The sequence below is a fragment of the Canis lupus genome, chromosome 1, assembly GCF_011100685.1.
Source record: "Canis lupus familiaris isolate Mischka breed German Shepherd chromosome 1, alternate assembly UU_Cfam_GSD_1.0, whole genome shotgun sequence".
Lineage (NCBI taxonomy): Eukaryota > Metazoa > Chordata > Mammalia > Carnivora > Canidae > Canis > Canis lupus.
The window spans coordinates 122,393,691-122,419,422 of NC_049222.1; the positions used below are offsets into that span (position 1 = coordinate 122,393,691).

General features: G+C 35.7%; 1 protein-coding gene across 3 annotated transcripts in view; it reads right to left on the reverse strand.

The window, feature by feature from the left end:
• Nucleotides 1-15,409: 15,409 nt before the first annotated feature.
• The window catches only part of URI1 (URI1 prefoldin like chaperone), an 83,632-nt gene continuing 73,309 nt past the window's right edge, over nucleotides 15,410-25,732 (reverse strand). For all 3 annotated transcript variants that reach the window (XM_038529532.1, XM_038529531.1, XM_038529533.1), the window contains 5 exons: nucleotides 25,512-25,680; nucleotides 23,748-24,093; nucleotides 21,694-21,836; nucleotides 20,602-20,851; nucleotides 15,410-17,177 (listed from right to left, as the gene is read on the reverse strand). In XM_038529532.1, the coding sequence (XP_038385460.1) occupies nucleotides 16,995-17,177; nucleotides 20,602-20,851; nucleotides 21,694-21,836; nucleotides 23,748-24,093; nucleotides 25,512-25,680 (1,091 nt within the window). In that variant the 3' untranslated portion in view covers nucleotides 15,410-16,994. The remainder of the gene's footprint in view (nucleotides 17,178-20,601; nucleotides 20,852-21,693; nucleotides 21,837-23,747; nucleotides 24,094-25,511; nucleotides 25,681-25,732) is intronic.

Genomic DNA, 25,732 nt, shown 5'->3' on the forward strand with positions numbered 1-25,732 from the left:
ATGGAAGCTGGTCATCTCAATTAAAAGCAATTTCATATTGTGACATGAGCGAGACCAAAAAAAGGGTACTTAATAAGGTTAACAGAAGCTAAATAAAAGCATATATCTTAATGACCCCAGATGCACGACTCACAGGCTATTTAATACTATAGCATTTGATACTAAGCAAAACTGCTATAAATAAAATCCTATCTGGTAGTTTTGATCAATTAAACTACATAATTAACAAAGATGGTCCATTTATCTTAGGTTGTCTAATTTGCAGTACAGTGTTAAAGCACCTCTACTGGAAGACTAGTTTGTTTAGAAATTAGAACATTCATAGTGATTTACTGGATTTGATTTAAAAGACACAGCAGGAGTTGGCAAAATTCACATATCATGGGGTTAATGTGGGTTAGAATGTAGCTATTTGTAATACAAAAATATTGCATACCAAATACACACATCTGATTTCTTTTAACCCTGGTTCATCTTTTGCCGAAGTCGTTACTTTCCTAAAATGAACAACAAAAACAGCTGCATTCACCGCTATTAGGACACAGAAATCTGCCATTTTCAATTTCCAAAGCAAGAGAGGCTGCAGGGCGATGCGCCAAGCCCGGGCCGCTCAGAAGGCGGCAAGTGACCAATAGCGGCCTCGGCCCCGACCTGATCCCCCAGGTGTTTCCACCGGTCCCAGCCCGCAGCCGCACGCACTTCGGTCTGGCCGGTGCTTTTCAAAGTCGAGAGGTCCTTCTGTCCAAGAGTTCAGAAGGACAAATAACCCGAGAGGCTGCTGAAGCTGGTTTAGTATCACCAGTATTGGGGGGTTGGGGGGTGCAGAGTGACAAGCAGTGAAACGCACGGCTCGGCCGGGGGTCGGTCCATCCAGGCTCAACCCTCAGGACCCTCGAGGCTGCGTGTTCCTGAGACTCATGCTCACGGGGAACGGTCCCCAGCGCCTCTGACACTACACACCATGGGATTCCCATCACGCGCCCTAATTAGCTGATTACACTGTCACATAAAAAGTAATTTTCCACAAAAATTTTATAGTTTTAAGATCAAGAGATTTACTTTGCATGTTTTCTTTTCTATAATCAATTTTAGGTATGGTTACTGATGACTTACTTTCTTGCTTTTCAGAAATCAACAGATTTCTCCAAAAGTTCCCTAATTCGGACATTCTGCAGTTCCAACGCTAACGTGCTGGAGTGCTGAGTTACTCTTAGCGAAGGACCCACTGGAGATGTAACAACTATGCACAAGACACACACGACTCTTAGGGCTGGAAACACCAGAATGCACAGCACATACCGCCGGGCCCCCCAAAAAGCCTACAGAGATCACATGTGGCTCCCCAATTTTTACGTAGTTACACTTCAACAAGTATTTACAAACTTCACTTTTCTGAAGGTCTGTGTGCTATTCCTTATAGAAAATTAAACTTACTCTTTTAGCCTCTGTGACCACAAATGGATCTAGCCTATATACGGCTTTAGATCTTAAAATTTCAAAGCCTGCTCTAAAGCACAAAAATTTTGTTCTTACTACAGTTCTCACCAGATTGAACCATTCCCTCCTTGCAAACAGGATTCTCCAAATCATCACTGGCATCCCACTCTTATCTTCAGTTTAGTTTCCAAACCCCAAATGTACATTGGCCAAAAATTAAAAAGAAAAAAAAAAATCCTGGATGCCAAGATAACAAGGTCCAAAACTATGTTTACTGATGAACAGATTCAGGTTCCTATAACTCGAACACAGCGTAAATAAAACCTCTCAGTAGGTTCTAATTTTACTAGTTCTGTTCCCGGTAAGAACACCAGGATTCTTTCCATCCTATAAATCCTATCGAGCACTATCCTACCTAGAATACCTACCTCTCTGACATGAAGTAGTTGCCAACTTCTTTATCTCAAAGAGGACACATGACTCCAAGTTTGAATCCTCACTGTGCATCTCCCATAGCCAACCTGGTATTTGTCTTTGACCTAGACACTGACCCACCTTCCCAAGTAAGAAAGACCCCTTGAAGGCAATGTATCACTTCTTTAGGACTTAGAATGGTATTTTACACAGAGAAAATGCTCAAGGGTACCATAAACAAATACTCTTGTCAGCTTCCCTCTAGAAATGCAGGATGAAATACAACAAACATCTTCTCAAATGTAGAACCTAGCTTGCAAGAAAGTCACAGAAATCACCCGTGGCTTTAAAAAAAAAAGTGAAAAAAAAAATCTAAAACCATTATCATCACATTAGAGTTGTTCTGGAAGCTAACCAAGAGGTTTAGGTTTTAAAATCTCAGGAAGCAGGAGGCAAGTCCTTGAGGTCAATGAGGGAGGCAGTGAGAAAACAGGACCCATGAAGAGCTGCATCCGGAATGAAAGGACAGACTGGGAGAAATTTTCCCACTACCTAAAGAACAGGGCAAGGAACCTGTTTCTATCTGCTTGAGCTCCAGGCCAGGTGGCTCGGGGTAGAGTATCCCCTGGGATTCTGTGACTATAAGCCAGCCCTCTAGAGGTGGGGGTCTGAGGAGCTACAGGCAACGAAACTGAGAGACACCCAATTAATGGACATCACATAAAGAGGTCCTGCCAAGGACTTTCGATTCTAGTCTTGAAATAAACTGGTACACAAGTTGTCCTTCTGCCATAAACTGCTGGAAAACAGCACAAAACCTATGACACAAGTGTTTTCAAAACAACAGGTAGTACAAGACTAAGACCCCCAAACAAAAGGAAACAGAGAGGTAAATCCTAGAATTCCCCTGGCTTTTCCTCAAGAGACATTTTTCTGGACAACAGCATGAGAAGGAATCCAAGCAAATAAGACTGATCTTATAGGAGAGAAGCCAACAACTTAACAAAGTGATCCAGATTAGCATCTTGATGTGATGCGAAGAGCAAGGCACCTCCTATGATACTCTTCCCTCAAATTCTTAACTGCAGGCTAATCAGAAGATGACTTTGGACAAACCCAGACTGAGGAAGATCCTATAAAATCACCTGGCCAACACTTAGAAAATATTTAGGTCATGAAAAACAAGAAACTGAGAAATTGTCACAAATAGGAGGAGACAAGAGGCACGACAACTAAACACAATATGGTATCCTGGCATGGATTCTGGGAAGAAAAATGGCATTGGTGGAAGAAGTGCTGAAAGACTCACAAAATCTGAGTTTGGTTAATCCTGTGTTATGCTGACTTCTCAATTTTGACAAATGCACCCTGGTAACGTAACATGGTACTATTAAGGGGAAACTGAAATTGGGCAAGGATATATGCCAGCCCTCTAAATTACCTTTGAAACTTTTCTGTAAATCTGGATTTATCCCCCTCCCAAAAAATTCTGGCATCAAGTAAAAAATTACTAAATATGAGAATAAGCAGCAAACTGTGACCCATGATCAGGGGAAAAACCAGTGAGCAGAGCTGCAGACATGATTGATGTAGTAACGGTAGAAATGATAGAATTAGCAGACAAGAACTTTAAAACAGCTACTACAAATATGCTTGATTTAAAGGAAATCATTAACATAATAAAGAGGGAAACAAAAGATTTTTATATTTTTAAAAAAAAGAACCAAATGGAAATCCTGGAGGTTAAGAAATATACAATACCTAAAAACAGAAAATTCACTGGACATGATCAAGAGCAAATAAGAAGATACTGCAGAAAAAAACATCAGTGAACTTAAAAACCCAACAGTAAATCCTACCTAGAATGAAACACAGATAAGGGCTGAACAGAAATGAACAAAGCCACAGTGGCCTTATGGGGATAATAAGTGCTGTTTAATATAAATATGGTTGGTATTCTAAAAGGAGTGGACAGGTGGGGGCCAAACAATATTTAAAGCAATGATGGCCAAAATATTTCCAAATTTGAGACAAACTCTAAATCCACAGATCCAAGATGCTCAGTAAACCCCTACAAGACTCGGCACAAAGGAAATCATTTCTATGCACAGGATTATTAAATTGCCATAGAAAAAAGATAAACATAACATACAGAGCAACAAAGATAACACCATAAAATGCAAGACAATGGAAAAAGATCTTCAAAATGCTAAAGGAAAAAAACCTATCAAATTGTGTTCTTTACCCAGCAAAAATATCTTTAAAAATGAAGACCAAATAACATCATCAGATAAAAATTCACAGAATGGTCAACTGATCTGTCATTTTACTAAAAGCAGTGTTATGGGAGGTTCTGTAGGCTGGAGGAAAAGAAGATGGAAACCTAAATGTACAGAAAGTAATGAAAAGACCAGAAATGGTAAATTCAGGAATAGATATTAGAGATTTTCATGCATTAAAAAATTTGGGGGAGGGGGCCTGGGTGCCTCAATTAGTTAAGCGTCTGCCTTAGGCTCAGGTCTGATCCCAAGATCCTGGGATGGAGCTCCGCATCAGGCTCTCTGCTCAGTGGGGAGTCTGCTTTTCCCTCCCTCTGCCCCTCTCCCCCCACCCTGCTCACGCTGTCACTGTCTCTCAAATCAATCAATAAATCTTAAAAAAAAAAAAAAATTTAACAGATAATTGAAAGGAAGGGAAAAGTGAGAGGCTTTGTTAATACTTCTTCCAAAGAGCAAGGATAAAATTGGACAAAGCCGTCAAAAACAATTTCAGAACTCTGAAAATTGACCAGAGGCATAAAACAAGAAACTGAGCCTTGGGTAATCATGACATAGTCTGTTGACAAATTAGCCACTTTCCTTCACCCAGCTACTTCAGAACACTGGTTCTGGTAGGGTGCGACACTTTGTGAAAACCAAAGGCATTTACTTAGACTGGGACTGACTAGATCTGGAACAATGTGGGAAATCCCAAGGCCCAGAGCTTTGTCAAAATAAATAGGAAAGGCCCACATCACAGCTGACCTAAAGATGCAATACTAGTTCGTCCAACTAAGAGGCCAGCAGACTAGCTGGAAATTTCATAGGAAGGTCTAGGGAGTGAGACATGCACAGGCCTTGGTAAGCTCACAATTTGAAAGACTGTGGGCATGTTAGGGTATGTGTGCACATGCTCATAAGGGACCCAAGGGGGCTCTAGCTACTTATGCAACCTCCGAAGCCTTGCACATATCATGCACAGACACACACACACACACAGGATACACAGGAAAGCTGAAATTAAGTAAAAATTAAAACTGGGGAAGTCTTGTAAGCTGCATGAATTTTGAATGCATTCTCCAAACCACACACAGGTGTACTGACAAATGATTGGGAGCCTTATTGGCTCAATATATTTAACTATAACCTTTGACCAATCATTGGCTGGCCACTAAGCTATACTTATCCAAGAATACCAGAAGCTGGGCTTAAAAATAAAAACAAGAATTAAAGAAAAAACAAAACAGAAGAGACATGAGAGGCCACACACTGTGGAAGAAATAAATTCCACACAATTAGTCCAGGCAAGAGGAGATCAGAATCCAGGGTTGTTAAAATGTATTATTTGAAATGTCCAGTTTTAAAAAGGAAAGTATGGCCCATGCACTTGGTGGGGAAAAGCAGTAAACAAACTACTTTGGAGAGGTCCTAAATGTTGCATTTAGCAGACATAAACTTCAAAGCAGCCATTATAATTATGTTCAAGAAAATAAAGGAAACTATGTTTAAATAAAGCATGAAAACAAGGACTTATAGAGAACACCAATAAAAAAGACTGGAAATAGAACCAAATGGAAATTCTGAAGTTGAAAAGTACAATAACTAAAGTGAAAATTTTACTAGAGGAACTCAACAGCAGATCTGAAAACTGGCTGAAGGAAGTAGTGAACTTAAAGATAAATCAATAGAAATTATACAGTCTGAAGAAAATAAAGAAAAAGGAAAAATGAACTAAGTATGAAAGACCTGTGGAATATAGCCAAAAATATCAACATATGCGTAACAAAGTCCCAAAAAGAGACAGTTCTTCAGGTTGTAAAATTTCTATTGATTTATCTTTGAGTACATAAATTCTTCACTTTAGTTACTGTACTTTTCAACTCCAGATTCAAATCCAGTAGACTGTGGTATTAAAATGCATATGCCAAAGCAACTACTAAGAAATAGTTTTAGAAAACAATCAGAGAAGTTAAAAGGTTATACTAAAGGAAATATTTATTTAACACCAAAAAGACAATCAAGGAGAAAACGAAGAGGAAAAAAAAAAAAACATAAGACATAAAAAAAAAAAAAACAGCAAAATGGCAGAGGTAAATGATCTATAATTATATGAATTAATAAACACTCTAATCAAAAGGGATTGTGTCAGAATAGATTTTTTAAAAACAAGATTCAACTATATGCTATCTGACACGAATATTAAATTCAAAGACACAAATGTGTTGGAACCAAAAGGAGCACTATGGAAATGCAATCATAATAGAGGCAAAGTGGTCATGATGATAATATCGGAAAAAAACATACATAGACTTTAAAATATTATTAAAGAAAAAGAGGGGCATTTTGCAATACAACAGTATTAATTCATCAAGAAGCTATAACAATGACAAACATATATGTACCTAACAACAAAGTCAAAAAATAAATGGAGCAAAAGCTACCAAAAATGAAAGCAATGAGGACTCAACAGTAGTAGTTTAAGACTTCAATATCCTACTCTCAATAATGGATAGAGCAAGTAGACAGAAAACCAGCAAGAATACAAAAGACAGTGATATCAATGGACTTGGCATATATAGAATGCTCTAAGAACAAGAGAATACAGAGTATTTCCAAACACACAGAAGAGAATATCTATTACCCATAAGAAAAAAGTCTTCATGAATTTTAAAAGACTAAGGACATAATAAATATGTTCTCCAGACACAACAGAATTAAAGCAGGAATCAATAAAAGAAAGAAACTTGGGAAATCCTCAAATATTTGGAAATTAAACAATACATATTTAAATAATCCATGGATCAAACAAGACATCTCAAGAGATAATAGACTGTTTTGAACTAAAGGAAAATGAAAGCACAACAGATCAAAATTCAATGGATGTGGTTAAAGCAGTGCTCAGAGGTTAATTTATATCTTTAAGTGCCTATATGAGAAAGGAATAATCTCAAATCAATGCCTTAAGTTAGCACATTAAAAAAACTAAAGAGGAAGGCCAAACTAAGCCCAAAGCATGGGGAAGGAAGGAAATAATAAGGATTGGAGTAGAAATCAATAAAACAGAAAACAAAAGAAAAAAAAAAATCAATGAAATACAAAAATGTTTCTTTGAAAAGATCAATAAAATTGACAGTTTTGGCTAGACTGACCAAAAAATGAGAGAAGAGCAAAATCAGAAATGAAGAAGGGGACATGATTACTAATCCTACAGAAACTGAATAGATTATAAGGAACTACTATGGACAACTTCATGCCAACAAATCAGACAACTTACATGAAATGGACAAACTCTTAGAAAGCCAAAATAACCATAATGGGCTCAAGAAGAAATATAAAATTCAAATAGACTTACAACATTAAAGAAACCGAACAGTAATTACCCACAAATATTCCCCCAAACAAAATATTCCCACGCCCAATCTCACTGGCAAATTGTCAGACATTTACAGAAAAAAATAAAACCAGCCCCTCATAAATGTATTCAGAATGTAAGAAAAACTTCCCATCTTGTTCTTTAAGACCGGTGTTATCCTTATACAAAAACCAGACAAAGACATCACAAGAATAGAGCACTACAGATCGGTATTTCTCATGAATTTATACACAAATATCCCCTAAGACCTATCAGCAAACCAAATTCAGTAACACATAAAAAGGATTACACACAACATAGAATTATATAATATACAACAAAAGGATTATTTAGTAACATCTAAAAAGTGGGATTTATCCCAGGAATTCAGGGTTGGCTTAACATCAGAAAATTGATTACTGTACCATATTAATAAAGAGAAAAATCAGGATTATCTCAATAGATGGAGCAAAAAAATATAGCAAAATCCAGCCCCACTCATGATAGAAAATGCCAACAAACCAGGAATAAGAGGCAATTTCCTCAACCTAATAAAAAGGCATCTATGAAAAACCTATAGCCAACATCAAACTTAATGGTGAAAGACTGAACACCTTCTCACTAACAGAAATAAGGAAGACATTCACCCTTACCACTTCTGTTCAGTACTGTACTAGAGGATCTAACCAGCGCAATCAGTTAAGAAAAAGAAAAGGAATCCGGATGGGAAAAAAAAGGAAGGAAAGCTCTCCTTATTCACAGATAACATGATCTTTCACGTAGCAAATCCTAAGGAATATACACACACATACCTCTGTGACAAAAACTAACAATTGGGCAGCCCTGGTGGCTCAGCGGTTTAGCGCCGCCTTCAGCCCAGGGTGTGATCCTGGAGACTCGGGATCGAGTCCCACGTCGGGCTCCCTGCATGGAGCCTGCTTCTCCCTCTGCCTGTGTCTCTGCCTCTGTCTCTCTCTGTACCTCTCATGAATAAATACATAAAATCTTAAAAAAAAACAAAAAACTAAACTAACAATTGAGTTCAGGAAGACTGCAAGATACAAAAACAATATACAAAAGTCAACCACATTTCTACATACTAGCAATGATCAATTAAAAAATGCCATTAAGGAAACAATTCCACTCATAATAGCATCAGACAGAATGAAATACTTAGGAGTAAATTTAACAAGTGTAACAGTTGTACAATGAAAACTACATAACATTACTGAATTAAAGAGGATCCAAATAAATGAAGAAGACAGTCCATGTTCCTAAAAGACTCAATGTACAGCAAGTCTCCCCAAATTCATCTATAGATTCAATATAATCCCAGTAAAAATCTCAACTGATTTTTTTGCAGTAGTGGATAAGATGATCCTAAAATTTACATCAAAATGCAAAGGACTCAGAATAGCCAAAAACATTCTGAAAAAGAACACCGGAGAACTTAACAGTTTCCTATCTGAAAACTTACGAGAAAGCCTCAGTAAATAAAGACCATTTGGTACTGACATAAGGATAGACAAACAGATGAAACATAATTGGGAGTACACAAAGAAATAACTTTACATTTACAATCAACTGATTTTCTTTTTTTTTTTTTTTAAGATTTTATTTCTTTATTCATGAGCGACACAGAAAGAGAAGCAGAGACTCAGGCAGAGGGAAAAGCAGACCCCATGCAGGGAGCCCGATGTGGGACTCAATCCCAGATCCCAGGATCATACTCTAAGCCAAAAGCAGACACTTAACTGCTAAGCCACCCAGGCGTCCCTCAACTGATTTTCAAAAAAGAAGCCAAAACAATTCCTTGTAAAAAGGACAGTCTTTTCAACAAGTGGTCCTGGTACAACTGGGTGGGTATCCAATTGAATTTATTTATTTTTTTTAAAGATTTTATTTATTTATTCATGAGAGACACACAGAGAGAAAGGCAGAGAGACAGGCAGAGGGAGAAGCAGGCTCCATGCAGGGAGCCCGACATGGAACTCGATCCTGGGTCTCAGGATCATGCCCTGAGCTAAAGGTGGCGCTAAACTGCTGAGCCACCCGGGCTGCCCTCCAGTTGAATTTAGATCCTTGTCTCACATTGTAGACAAAAATTAATTCAAAATGATCACAGACTTGACTTTAAGAGTTAAACCTGTATTAGAAGAAAACATAGAAGAAAAATCATTGTGACTCTGAGTTAGGCAGAGTTCTTAGATAAGACACCAAAAAAAGAGGTAAACAGAGAAAGGGAGGGAGAGAAAGAGAAAGAAAAGAAAAAAAATCCATAAAAGAAAAAAATGATCAACTGGACTTCTTCAAAACCAAAGACTTTTGTGCTTCAACAAATACCATTTAAAAAATCAAAGACAAGCCACGAACTTGAGAAATATTTGCAAGTCATATCTGATAGAAGACTTGTAGTTGGAATGCATAAAGAACTCTTACAACTCAATAATAAAAACCCAACTTAAAATTGAGCAACACATTTGAACAGGCACTTCAAAGAAGATATACACAATGGCTAACAGTAAGTTTTCAACATCATCAGTAACTACAGAAATGCAAATTTAAAACAATGAGATAATTGCCTTATAGCCACTGGAATGGCTACAGTGAAACCAAGGGCATGTAGAAATTGAAAACATACACTGATGGGATATAAAATTATACAGCCACTTTGGAAAACTACAATCTCTTAAAAAGCTAAACCTAAATTCACCATCCGATCTAGCAATTCCACTCCTACTCAACAGAAACATTTCTACTCAACAGAAATAAAGAACATATGTCCACACAAAAACTTGCAATGTCGGGCAGCCCAGGTGGCTCAGTGGCTTAGCGCCGCCTTCAGCCCAGGGCGTGATCCTGGAGACCCGGGATCGAGTCCCACGTCGGGCTCCCTGCATGGAGCCTGCTTCTCCCTCTGCCTGTGTCTCTGCCTCTCTCTCGCTCATTAATAAATAAAATCTTAAAAAAAAAAAAAAACTTGCAATGTCAATGTTCATAGTAACACTATTCACAAAAGCCAGAAAACTGAACAATGCAAGTGTTCACCAACTAGGGAATGAGTAAACAAAACGCGGTATATCCATACAATGGAATACCATGCAGCAGTAAGAAGAAACTACTGATGCATAATACAACACGGATGAACCTCAAAAACCCGATGCCAACTGAAAGATAGATGCAAAAGACTACACATCGTGTGATTCCATTTATATGAACTGTCCAGAAAAATAGAACTCTACATAGAGAAAGCAAATTACTGCTTGCCTGAGGCTGGGGACCTAAATAGGGAATGACTGTAAATGGGTACAAGGGATCTTTTCAGGCGTGATGGAAATGTTCTAAAACTGGGTTGTAGTACAATTTGAAATTTAAAACCACCAAACTGCACACTTAAAAAATGGATGTTATGGTATATAAATTATACCTCAGTAAAGCTGTTGGGGAAAAAAATGGAACCAAAGTACTACAAACGCTGAAGTGATCATACTCTCTGAGAAGAGCAGAGCTATAATAAAAGTGCACAGTTTTATAGGAAAGTGTCAAAAAATTAAAATATAGCACGTATGTAATTTCCAAATCAGTGGAGAGAACAGGAAAACAAAAAGGACTTCATCTGAATAGTAGTAAAGGGTGTTGTGGGGAGGCAATAAATAACCAGGGGAAATTGAATGCCCAAAATAGTAGAGTAAGTCCCAATAGGAGTAATTACAGTAACTCTAAACTAAACCTGACAGTTATAAAACACTGTCAAAGTAGGCTGAAACCGTTTTCAGTAGCAGCGTAACATTACTATTACATGCAGGTATGTGTATATAAAAAGACAAAACAAAAAAATCACACACACACACAAATGGAAACTACTGCACTAGAAAATATTTAACTAGTTATATTAATGTTACATGAAATACTGTAAGGCAAAAAAGAATTATTAAGGACAAGGAGGGTCACTATGAAGCCCCTGGATTATGAATATAGTAATTCTGTACTTACATGCACATGACTAAATTCGTATTTTAAAAATGAGCAGCTTCTCAGCAATACTGTTACACTGATTACTTCTCTTCACGCTTTTCCTATTCTCTATCTGCACATTCCTTTCTTTTATGCATATGACCAAATAACACATTGAAACTCCACCTCCATTCCAGCAAGTCAAAATGAACTCTCTTAATGTGTGAAGTTTAAGCAACAGCAGGTTTCCAATTCAGATTTTTAAAAAGGTGACCTCACAATGAGTAAGCGAGTATTCAGATATTCTACAGATCACATATTTGCTTATGAGTTACATGCTCTTGTTTAGAGGGCAAACAATTCGAATGTCAGGGAGAGGTGTTAAGAGTACGAACTGTGGAGCAAAGCTGCCTGGCTTGAAACCCCAATTCCACCACTCTAAGAGCTGTGTGACTTCAAATGTTGCTTTGTTTCTGAGATAGTCTCCTCATCTCTAAAATAGAGGGGATTAAAACAAACAAACAAACAAAAAAACCCAAAAAACAAAATCCAGTACCTAGATCACTGGGCTGCTGAGCATTACATCAAATAGTCCATTTAAAACATGGACAAATGCCTGACACACAGTAAGTGCTCAAAAATATTATTTAATTCTTTACGATTCATCCATTAAGGGAAATGTAAAAACTTCTTCATATCCTAATGATGTTCCTATGAAATGAAATTTAAACTGAGCATTGTAAAATGTAAAAACTCAACAATATTGACCGACTGATTAAACATATAAACCATAAATATCTACTGTACTTGAGGATTTAACAGGCATTCAATTGAAAGCGTATATAGTACTGACCTAAAGAACACACAGATAAAGATTAGTAACCTTCAAAAGATGTTCCTCAGAAGAGAAAAACAAACGGAACACAATGAGGTATCTGTACTTCTAAAATTTGGAAATATTCCAGTGAATGGAAACCTCTTATAAATTACATGCATGACCTATTTCCCCAAAAAAGTAAAATAAATAAAAATAATAACAAAATGAGCTTGATCACTCTATATACTTAATATCCCTTAGTGATTGTGAAATCCCTTTAGAGCACTACAGTGTCCCAAACTTATCATCAAAGAATCAATAAAATGTAGATATGCAAACGGAACATGTAAAAACCACATCTTTAAAAAGCAAGTATTTAAAAACAGACTTTTTACTATGTTTAGAAGAAATCATAGAGTAATTGTGCCGATGGCCCATCAGTCTTACTTCTAGGAATTTACCCTTGAAGACACACATACGCTGAAGATACTGCATCATTACTTGTGATTGCAAAATACCAGAAACAGTGCCCATACATAGTAAAGTGCTGAATAAACCATGTTACAGCTACACAAGAGAATACAAGATCTGCTTAAAAAAAAAAAAAAAAAAAAAGGAAGATCTCTATAAACTGACATATGGTGATTACCAACCAGGGCATACTATTAACTGGAAAAAGAAAAAAAAAAAAAATCAAAGTGCAATCGAGAAGTTGCACCTGTCATCCTCATGCCAGAAAGAAAGGAGTAAGAAAACATGCATGGATGTATTTGTGCTAAAGAAATACACACAAAATGAGATGGGAAAACAGAGACTGGATATGTAGAGCAGGTAGATGAGGAAGGAAGGAGAGAGAGATGGGAATGGAAACAGCGTAACTTCTCCGTATTTACCTTTCTACATAAATGCGACTGTTAGCACCACATTGATCACATAGCCTTCACGCACCACCATCAAGGAGGGTATGTAACACCAACAAGGGTGTGCACAACCCAAAATGGAACACAAATATTAACAAATGAACTTAACTGTATTACAAATGACACAATCACAGTGAAGGGGGTGGGAAAGAATAAAAACCCAACCTAAGCAACTTTGGAAAAGTTTCTTGTCTCATACTTAGCTAAAGAAAAAAAAAAACAACATAAATAGCACACCATAGTTAATAAGTGTGTTTTTCCTGGGGATAAAGATTAGCACTCCGAAACTACTTTTATGTGTATAGTAGATTTAAAAAAAAAAAAGAAAGTAGGCAAATAACATTGTAGATAATAAGAGCCAGGTTTCTCACTGTTAGAAGAAAGAAGTCACAAATAAGGAAAAACTGGAACAAATCCTGTGCTGTTAGATTAAAATCAGAAGTGTCAGTATAAACTTGAATGTTTGATATATATAAACAGACAAATATGTAAATGTAAACACATGTATTGGTTAGTATACATAATTTCCTAGCTCTATCTACGGAGGAAGGGGTTCTAGCAATAGGCACCACAAAGGCAATAGACATACCCCCATGAGAAATGTCGGTTTTTAAACACCTTTCTCCAATAAAAGGAATAGGGGCTCCCTGGGAAAGTGGCTGATGATTTCAAGACTGGAGCAGGAAAAAAATACAAGATAAGCCTGTAACATTTTGTGGAGTCAAAATATTCTAACAAAAATACGGAGATTTGTTGAAAGAATTCAGGAACCAACTTAAAGAAGTTCCTGATGGTCAAATGTAGAACCATGGGAACAAATAAAACGATGACAACTGGATCTTAATCCATAGAATAAAATAAATATCCAAGTTCAGGCTGATATAAATAATAAATTATTAACCGGGGGCGGGGGGGATGGCACAGCTTTTCATTACAAAAGAATTCTAAGAAATAAATGTAAACAAAGTACCCAGACATCTTGATGCTGATAAAGCTAATTAATTCTTGATGGAAGCACTGAAATAGCTTCACAGGAGCCCCTCCAGCACATTAGATTACATTAGGGAGAAAAAAGGAGGAAGGAAGGAAAGAGAGATGGAAGGGAGGGAGGGAGGGATGGATGGCGGAGGGGAAGGGAGAGGGCACGAAGAGGGGGGAAGGGAAGGCAGGGCAGAGGAAGGTAGGCAGGTGGGCAGGTAGGTAGAAAGAGCAGAACAGAAATCACCATTAGGCAAATACCACAGTGATAACTGCTGCAGACAAGACCTGCCAATGAACGCAAAAATTAGTGGGCTCAGGTATGAGAAGAAAAAAAAAAAAAAAAGATAATCTGCATAATCTCCAAGTATCTCCTTGAAAGTATGTATTCACTACAAAGGAAAAGACAGTAATTTTATGGTGGAGAAACCTGCAGACACCACCTTAACCAAATGATCAGGGTTCACATATCGGAAGTTTGGACCTCGAAATGACACACACACTAGAATGCATCTCTGATAGGAATCTCTTGATTTGGTGCATCTCTGTGGTATTCTTGCCAAAAATGCAAAACCTCATTCTAATTATAGGAGTACATCAAACTCAAATGGAGGATCATCCTACGAAATACCTGACCAGTACTCTTCAAATAGGTTATAGTCATAAAAGAAAACAACCAACCAACCGTCAAGACTGGAAGAGGCTAAGGAGGAATAATAAATGCAAGACGGAATCGTACGCAGGATCCTGGAACAGAAAAAGAACACTTAGTGAAAAGGCTGGTGAAATTCAAGTAAGATCTGTCGATCAGTTAATAGTATTGCACCAACATAAATATTCCAGTTTTAACCACTGCATCATGGTTACACAGGATGTTAAAACATTAGGGGAAGCTGAATGAAGAGGTATATGGAAACTGCACTCTTATTGCAATTTTTCTGAAGTCTAAAATTAGTCCAAATTAAAAAACAACAACAACAACAACAAACTTTGGCTATTCTGTTTTACAATGGTTTAAAAGAGAACATTTATGACCAGCTTCATTTTATGCCTCTGAAACAAGAATTTAATATGAAAAATAATGCTATAATGTACAGTTACAATCGAAACTTTGTTGTAAGACTGAAGCTATGAAATGAGGCCATATCACTACATTTGATCTTCAGTAGGACGTAAGAAAATGTTACTGAACGCTTTTTCTTTGCTCCCATTACCATCTTGTTCTATGAGGGAACACCTTATTTGCGAGAAGCAACATAAAACTAAATAAACAACAGGCTCAAATTATGAAAAATTATTTAATGACAGTACTCTTGAAGTTACATGCCTGTAAAGAATATCACAATAGTCCCACAATAAAGTTTGTTTCTGGGGGAATAGCTAGCAGGGCTCACTTGAACAGCAACTGGGAGGCAGGGCTCTTTTGTGTATATGCGATGGTACTCTTGGTTTGCTTTGATTTTTGTGGGGGGTAGGCTGAGAGAAAAACAGTCTTAACTAAAAGTATATGCACAGTTGATTAAGATTTACTAAAGAACAAATCTTCTACATTTTCAGGCTATCTTTCAAAATCAGTCCTCTGTTCTGAATTATCCATTAACTTGTGGAGATTCAGGCTCACCCCCATATTATTAAAATACATATTCATAAAAGTTTTACAGTTGTGCTGTTCTAGTTACAAATAGCTTCTACTTTTCTAGGACATAATTTCACTTTGTTTAAGCAAGAATTCATTAAAGAAGCTATAAATAACCTTTAAATATTTAGCCATGAATAGAGGGTGGACTGGCATTGATGGCTTATTTTAGTACTAATGCAAAATGCTTTTTAAAAGCTACATTTCAGCATGCATCAAGCTAATGATTAACACTTGCAGTGTAATTTTCAATGTTAGAATAAATTTCTCTTTATTTTAAGGATTTTTGCTAACAGTCAATATGTTATTTCAATTATTTACTAGTAGGAAGGTAGCCTTAGAAAATGAAAATGTTGGGAAAATTAAAACACAAAATTTCTTATTTAAAAAATCCAAGCTTCTTTTTAGCATCTATACAACCTTTCCTTTTCTCCCAAAATATAATTCCAGTTAAAAGCGAACACACTAAAGGAGAAGAACTGCCTATGGAATTATACAAATTCAAGGAACAACTGTGTGGTACAGATAGCATATCTATGAATCAAAGACATTTATTTCTATATTTGATTCTGAATCATAAAGTTCACAACATTTTAGAGACCAAGTTTCATAAAATTTTTACTTGAAAAAAAAAATTGTTTTACAAAATACCATTCTTCCAATCGAAGAAACCTTCCCATAGGGTACATGTAGCCTTCTGCCTCAGAGATAATAGAATGACCGTCAAAGGGAAGTTTTTTTAAATAGTCACCTAGCTGCAAAACCTACAAGAAGTAGATTTTTTTTTAAAGTGCCTTTAAAATGCTAAAGCAAGTAATATAATTGTTGAATCTATTTGAAATTTTAAAAGTTTCCTTAAAATGGTCCATATGGTATGCACAACTTCACAGCTGGTACAAAACTGCCTGTATTTAGTTCAAAACACAGAAACAATGCATATGAACAGTACTCTTTGAAAAATAATTCTAAATACTGCCAGTGCATCGTAAGAAAACTCAGACAACGATACTGACAGTACTAAGAGAATTAACAAAACAAGCTGAATATTAAAGTATTCAAACATTTACTTTGATTTTTAATAATCCACTGATAATAGTAAAAGATCTTGCTGCCAAATGAATTCTGGATGCTTTATTTCAAACTACAAGTAACATATTCTGCTATATAGATTCTAAAGAAATGCAAAACGTAGGTTCCAGGATGTAAACTTCCATTGCCTAGGCAGGCCCTAGTTTTTCTGCTGCAATCTGGCAGCTTTGAACTTTGAAACCCTCTTTGTAGGTTCTTCTGATACTTCTGACAGAACTTCTTTTCGTTCTGGAATGGTGGGTAGCACAGGGTGAACCATGGTTGGGTGTGGTGTTAAGGAGGGTGATAGAAATTCTTTTTCTATTACAGTTCCAGAAAATGCCTAGAAGACAAAAGTAAGATTAGGATAACAAAACTAAGTAAGATGCCCACAAAATCTTTATCCTGTATTTGCCAATTTGACATTTCTTTTCATTAAAAGTAAATTCTTTAGATTTTTGGAGAAATACACAAAATATTCAGAGAAATCAAGTACTATTAAAATATATATCTTAATTACACCACCAAATAGAAGATTCTTATAGTACACATGTTAAAAAACAAAATGTAAAATGAATGTTTTATCTGGGATTTAAAAAAATGGGTACATAAAAAGGTCCTCAAACTTTCACACATTCCATTTATGTCCAGACCATGCTATGAAAAATAATGTACTGAACTAAAAAATGATGTGAGCGGGTCAAACACGAGTTGATGAATGAGCTAACCTATGGAGGCCATGCTGCGCACTAGCCAATAGCTTACTTCCAGCAGTAGTGACGTCTCTTAGGTGGTGTTCATTTATGCAATTACTTGAGAATTTTATTGCATCTTGCCTCAGTTTTATTTAAGAGATCAGTATAAACTGAAAAATTAAGCGCTGATACTAGTGGAGACAAGTATTGGTCTCAAAACTTACAATTAATTCAATGATGAGAATCAGATGTTCCACAAAAAAATGGTTAATTTCAACTAGATGTTTATTGGACTTAACCTGCCAACTGTATATTTAATTGAAGCAAAAGTAATGTGTACAAAATGCTGGAAATATAACCAAAGATGTATCTTTATGTATCTTTTTACTAAAGATCTTTTTACATAAAGGGGCAACTGGGTGGTTCAGTAGGTTAAGTGTGGGCCTTCAGCTCAGTCATGATCCCAGGGTCAGACTCCCTGCTCAGTGGAGAGACTGCTTCTCCCTCTCCTCTGTCCCTCCCCCATCTTGTGCTCTCACACACATACTCTCAAAAAATATTTTTAAAAAGAAATATAAATAAATAAAATCTATAAAACCCAAGGAGTTGATATGATTTTAAGATTTTATTCATTTATTTGAGAGAGAAAGAGAGAGAGAGAGCACAAGCAGGAAGAGGGGCAGAGGGAGAGGAAGAAGCAGGCTCCTCACTGAGCAGGCAGCCTGACCAGGACCCTTGTGATCATGAACCGAGCAGAAGGCAGATGCTTAACTGACTGAGCCACCCAGATGCCCCAGTATGATTTTATTCTTCAGGTTTCTGGTACTTGGATTCCCTCATCTTTTAGTATAAAGTGTAATTTGACATGTAAGCATTCCTGTATATTTTGCTTCCCTTTGTCTACCAAGAGTACAAATTTAGTTAAGACAATGTATCACTTGAATAGTTTAGAAAGCCACCCCCTCCACCTTGTCCCACCAAAGAAACAAAAGAATGCCCCCTCCTTCCCACAGAATCCAAGTTCTTAAAAGAAATTCGAAGTCTACTTTCTCAAACCCCTATTTTCTCTTGATGAGCATGAGCCTTATTAAAAATGTTTTTGAAGAAAAAAAAAAAGACATTATTTCAGCATTTAAAGATACTGAAAAGGGTATCTTTCAAAGTATACCATATGCATGAACTATTTGTTTTGATGTTAAAAAACATGTATAGCATATAGAATGCTAAGAGTTCAATGCAAAATGCAAAGCTAATAAGAGTGACATAAAACTAAGCTCCAGTCTTGAACTCTAGCTATATCATGATTACATTAAGTCCTCATAAAAACCTAATTTTCAAAAACTTAAAAATAGCAAAAGTCTAAATCCATTACCTGTTTTTCTAACAGTATGGAAGACTATTAAATGAGATGGTTTCCACATCAACTGAGATCACTGTATGGATGGAGGGTAGGATATTCCAAAGATCATACAGACTGTCCCTAAATGTTAATGATCTCCATCCCCAGTGACATATAGTACAATTATTACCATTTAGTTACCATTTAGTACAAGCAATAGAAGCTTTGCATATGCTTACTTATATATAAACATAAATATTTTTAAGATGTACTTGACATACACACAAATGGGCATATCAGTTTGATACAGTCATGAGTTTCCCAGTTTTCCTAAGTTTTATAAATTCAAAATCTGAAATACTCCACAAAACAAAAAAAATTTAGAAATCATGCCTGGGAATAATGGAAACCATAACATAGGACTTATTTCAAAGATAGGAATTCTTATTTTGGGATCTCTCAACTCTCCCCACACACAAAACTGTGTGCAATTTGGTAAATAAGAATGTATATATGTGCGTGCACTCATTTTTCTGAGGGGAGGAACTACAGCTCTCACTAAATTGTAAAATGGTTCCAGAACCCCCCAAAAGTAAATATGTCACTGGCACAGGCCAAAATATAGGACTTTAAATCATATTCTCCCATATATATTTTCTTTTTTAATTCAATGAAAGCATATAAAAGAAATATAGTCATCTACTCGAATTATTTAAGATGACTATGGTCTAGTGGTAATTTCTTTTTAAGATTTTATTGATTGGAGAGAGAGAGAAAGAGGGAGAGAACATACGAGCAGAAGGAGGGGCAGAGGGGGAGGGAGAAGCAGACTCCCCTCTGAGCAGGGAGCTGGGTCCAGGACCCTGTGGTCATGACCTGGGCTGAAGGCAGAAGCTTAACCAGCTGAGCCACCCAAGCGCCCCTGGTCTAGTGGTAATTTATTTAAAATAAGCTGCTAAATGATATTCTAGCCAAAAATTTAACACATATGCAAACTGAGATACTTTAAAATTCCTATTTCACAGAAACAGAACTTTAAGATTGGTAATGCTTTACCCCACAAAAATTTTCTTGAATTATATTGAGATTTAAGACCTGTATTTGTGTTTGCTAGTGACTATTAATTTTTTATAAACTATTAATTACTGAAAAAGAACAAGCCTAGAATGGATTAGGTTCCATTACTTTTGAAATTAAGTATATGAATAAACTAAAGAAGCTGTAAGATAAACAAGGCCATTTGCCAGTTGATTAACTTTAATAAATAACTATATAAGATAAAATAATTTAAAGATTATAAGATCAGTAATTTATAAGCCATACCTGGGAGATAGAGCACCTGCAATTTTTTAAAAAGGAGAGGAGAGCCTCTTATAAAGAAGTATCTTTCAACTCCAAATATTAAGTATGTGAAATTGGGAAAATGAATGATACGCCCTTCTGAAATGGAGCTCCCACTACCTTTTTAATTTCACAAAAACTGATGAAAGATACCATATGAAAAGACAGGGTTGCCTGGGCGGCTTAGTTGGTTAAGCATCTGACTTTGGCTTGAGTCATGATCTCAGGGTCCTGGGATTGAGCCCCGCATCGGGCTCCCTGCTCAACGGAATGTCTGCCTCTCCCTTTCCATCTGTCTCTCCCGCCAGCTCATGCTCTCTATCACTCTCTTGCTCTCGCAAATAAATAAAGTCTTATTTTTTTTAACAAAAGAGATAAAGATATACACATACCTCAGGTGTTCCTGATAAGGGCAAAAGTTTCTTGTGATGGTTTTCTTCTTGTTCCTCTTCCAAAATACTCTCACTAGTGTCACTACAAGTGGCCTCTTCACAGCTAATACTTCTCAGAACTCCCCGTTTGTCATCAAAGTCAGCAGCACTGCTTTCACTGGTATCACTGCAAACACTGTTCTCTCTGCTGCGAGACTTCAGGATGGACTTACGAGGGACATATTCTCCATTCACAACATCAACAAAAACTCTACAACATCCAAAAATATACACATCCACTTTAGGTAACTCATAAACAGAGGATAAATTTATTTATTTATTTATTTATTTTTAAATTTATTTATTTATTTAAATTTATAATGATTTCTTTAAAAAACCTTTTCCAGAAATTAATCTAAAATGTTTTGTTCAGTTACATCTAAAATTTTCACAAAGTAATTATGTAGCTGCAAATAATGTATTTTATATTCTTAAAAACATGATTTTTTTGGTCTAATAAAATACAAGCACTTTATTGATAAGCATGTTCTGGGTGATAGCGGATTTGCCAAAATTCCACATATAATTTAGACCTACTTAGAAGACAATTTAGCAATTTTAACTATTTTACAAATATGGGTCATAAAGAAAGTAGGTATTTTCAAATAATTTTCTCAACAAACAACACAACAAGAAGCTGCAACAGCAACACTTAACTCCTATTTTGTGAAAAGGTAAACCACGTGCCAAGCATCTTCACAGCTGTTGCAGCAAAAGTGCTGCTCCAGCCCACTAGAAAAACAAACTTAGATTTCTAAAGTTAACATACAATGTTTTTTGACTAGATTGACTGGGAATGTTTTAAAAGCACTGGCAAAGAGGAGGAAAAGGGAAAAATCATGCAATTTTCCAACCGCTTTAACCTGGGAGCCTATGGTAGCTTAGGAGCACCTGTGAGAGCCTATGAAATACTAAGCCAACTCTATCAGAATACCTCACTTTTCAGTGAAAGATAGCCTTCTGTGTTACAGACAGCCTTTTCCTATAAATATTCAGTTACAAAAAGAAGGAAGGGAACAGCAGATTGTTCTATTCCCTGTGAATACCACTCACCTATAAATGTCAGCAGGAGTCCTGATAGTAGGCAGCTCTTGGGCAGAATGACCACTGCCAGAGCTGTTCTTCCGTTTACGTTTGGCTTCTTCTTTCTTTTCACTGAATTTTAAAGTGGTATTTTTTCCAGTATTTATTCGGACCTAAATATTTCACAGCATAAAATAACAACCCTTTTGAGAAATCAAAGCCAAAACTAAAACAAATAAACTCTATAAAGAAGTATGAGAGACCATTTTAATTTTTTGACACTGAAATGATGTGATTACTGGATTACAAAGTCCTTAACATATTTTCACTGCATTATATTATATCTCCTTTAATGACCAATTCTAGTCTTCAGTGACTTTTTATTGTATAGAAAGCATATTACATTTAAACTAAACTACAGATTATAAGCCTTCATATCACCCCACTACTTTGACATAAATTTGTGGCTTAAATCATGCACTTCAAAACAAAGAGCACAATTAACCAAAAGCAGTATTTGTAAGAATATAAAATTTAAGTCATAAAAGAAATAGTAGATAAAAATACTTAACTATTTAGAATTTTTAAAATACCTCTAGTTTTTAGAAATTGGACTAAAAAACAAAAACAACTTTGCAGGATTATCATGTTATTCTTTTATTCCTACTTGGCATTTATACTGCACTTTCCATGTTAATGACTGCTCTTCATAACATTCCCCAAAATATTACTTTTTCTTTCCATTTTATTGACATGCAAATAAAAAGTTTAGGAAAGCCCGGGTGGCTCAGCGGTTTAGCGCCACCTTCAGCCCAGGGCGTGATCCTGGGGACCCGGGATCGAGTCCCACGTCGGGCTCCCCGCATGGAGCCTGCTTCTCCCTCTGCCTCCGTCTCTGCCTCTCTCTCTCTCTCTCTCTCTCTCTGTCTCTCATGAATAAATAAAATCTTAAAAAAAAAAGTTTAAAGCCTAAAATAATCATAAAACAAACTTCTTTTTCTGGTTATTAGGTCAATTTTTTCCAAAGAATTCATAAGATGCTCCCTTTAGTCTGAAGTATTAAAATATAAATAAAACATAAATTATTTCAGTTCATATTAGAGCAGGGATAACTTAAGGGGCTTAAGAAATATCAAATATGTTTTAAACATGTTTCATTAGATAATAATCACAGACACTTAAGACTGATAGCACAGACCCTTACCTCTGCTCTAGGCAATCCCTGCATTGCTACACCCTGTGGTACAGAGACTACACTGAGACAAAGGACCTTCTGCTTTATTATTACTCGCCAGGTCTATGGAGTTCCAGGCCTTAAGTTTCCTTGAGGAAGATGAATTTCCAGTTGCTCCTCAGAGCAGCACTATGGAGCAAGGGAATGGGCTTCAGGTCGTCTATCCCTCCTCCAATCAGAACCAACCTGTTTTGATCTGTTTTAAATACTGGGAGTCTACCATAAATACGAAGGGAATAAAAAGTCTTTTGGTACTAAACAAAAGCTTAAAAACTCTGTATTAGAAGACCTCTGAAGTAACCCCCAGCTCTAAAGTGACAAAATTCTAAAGTCATGATTATCCACAGATGTTTACATTTATCAGAAAAGGGGTTACTTTTTACTTCCTCCTAAATTTTTCCACTTTGCTCATGACACTCCTATTAATGTCAGACCCACACAGAAAACAACCTGGCATAATTAAGAACGTAACTAAAGCAGTCATTTTCATATCCACTTTGTACACCAAAAACACCCACAATATAATTAACTCTAGAATTCAAAAGAAAACTGAATGGAAGGACAGGTGGAGTTACAGTAGTTGCTACTCAAATCTGATCCCTTTCCAGACCCTAAACAATTCAAATTCTATTGTGGCTTCAGTAAGCAATGCACCAAAACCAACTATCCAGACTTTAGACTATTTCCCCCTTTTTCTTTTTAGATCAATTGGCCAAAACAAGAGGCAAAAGATAGTTTTCTTGTTTGGCGCTATCAACAATATTAATCACTGCTGATACTGTTCTTTTAAGGAATATTATAGATGATACTAAATATTTAAATTATATGCAAAATTAGTAATTATACAAACCCTCTTAGGTTCGACAGTATGAGAAAAATATATTGTTGGTATAGAATGATCTCCAACCCCCAAAGCATCATGGTCATTTTCGTTTTCAATATCACCACCAACATCATCATCATCTTCTTCATCTTCATCTTCATTACTGTGGTAAGAATTTGAACCGTTCATTGAACAGTTCACTTGTCCATTCAACTGACCACTGAACAGTTCTGAATGTGTAACATCCTTGTAACAGCTGCTGGAAGTAACAGAGTCTGTTACTTGATGCGTCACATGCACATTTACATTCTGATCTTCCTTTTCTTCTTCAGAAGACGTATCTTCTCCATTTGCAATCATAGTATCAGGCTTACTAGTAAAGAAAAAGAAAATTAACAAGATCAAACAGACACATCAAAATTCTCCATATTCTAATTCTCAGTTCATTCCAATGAGGAAAAATTAAGATTGAATAAGATATATTTTTAACTAGAATTCCAAGTGTATAAAAATGTCTTGAAATAAATTAACAAAAAAACCTTACATTAATTCTGTATGTTGTAGTTACTCAAACACTAAGTAGAACATAGATGATTTCTTTTTTATCTTTGCCAAAGGATATTGGCCACATACAATATAAATAATGCTATCAAGAGATTTGTACGAAACTCAGAGAGTATGTTTCTCTATTTAAAAACCAGAAATTAAAGCCCCAGAACATTAACACATTCCTATTTTCTACTTCTATATTTGGAATATTTTATAAGCAGGTATTATTGTAATTTTTATAAATGAAGGATTTATATGTATGCACATGAATATAATTATATTTATACACACACATGTACATTTTTCATGCTTCATTTCTACAAAGGATTTGAAGACCTTACAAAAATAACAAAACCAAAATGCAAAAGAACTGAAATAACATCATGCAAAAATAAAAAGAGAATCATGACCAAGAAAATAACAAGATTCAAGACCAATCTAAAAAAAGTAAAATAGTATCAGTTAATCAAAAAGACCTAAGAATTTATAGGTGAAATGGTAGAAAAGATATGTATCCTTTGTGCTTCACATCCTATTTTTCACAGAAACTAATTAGTCCATATGGTACATCATTTAAGCAAAATAATATAGGAACTTCTTTAGTAACAGATTTCATTGAGCATTTTGACAATTTCAAGTGAGTGCTAATGTGTATTTCAAAGAGCAGTTTGGAAAAGTTTTTCATATATATAACTACCTGACCAGATTACAAATCGCCTGCTAAATAAACAGAAAAGTTTGCAAAGGAAAGCAAGGACAAATATTTTACAGTAACAAATCCACAGCAAGTTTTTTTTTAACAAGTCATTCAAATATACAGCATTATCCTGATTAGAGTATAAAAATATTTTATTTAAAATGTAATATAGGAAACATCCATAATTATTATAAATAATCTATCTGATCTGATATATCTCAGTACTTCACTATATAAAATATGGCTGAAATCTTATAATTAAAAAAATATGAATATTGCTTTTAAGTATTTCTGAACACACACAAATACATGTGTGGGCATGTGCATGAATGCACCGCCATAAGAGAAAGTATTCTAGAGAATGAGTATTTGCTTTAGAGTGGTAGGAATATTGATATTTTAATATATTATATTATTAATTATATTACTATATTATACTTTTTATATTTTCTTCAATAAGCATGTTTTATTAATGAGGAAAGAGATTAACAAGCAAATATGTTTAGAAACAAACTCTCTTGGAAAGATAATTTGTCATTAGGTACCTATCAAGTTCACCCAGCAATTCTTCTTGTCTCTCTAGTTCTTCGAGTCGAGCCCACAGTTCCTTATCAGCAAGCAAATCCTTGGATTTTACATCATTTGCAAAATCTGCTTCAAAAATATCTGAAGTTTTTGGTTTGGAGTGAGGTTTATGAGCAATTCGGTGTTTTGCTATTTTTTTAAAAAGGAAAGACATGGCTGTTAGTAGCCAACTTTAAAAAGG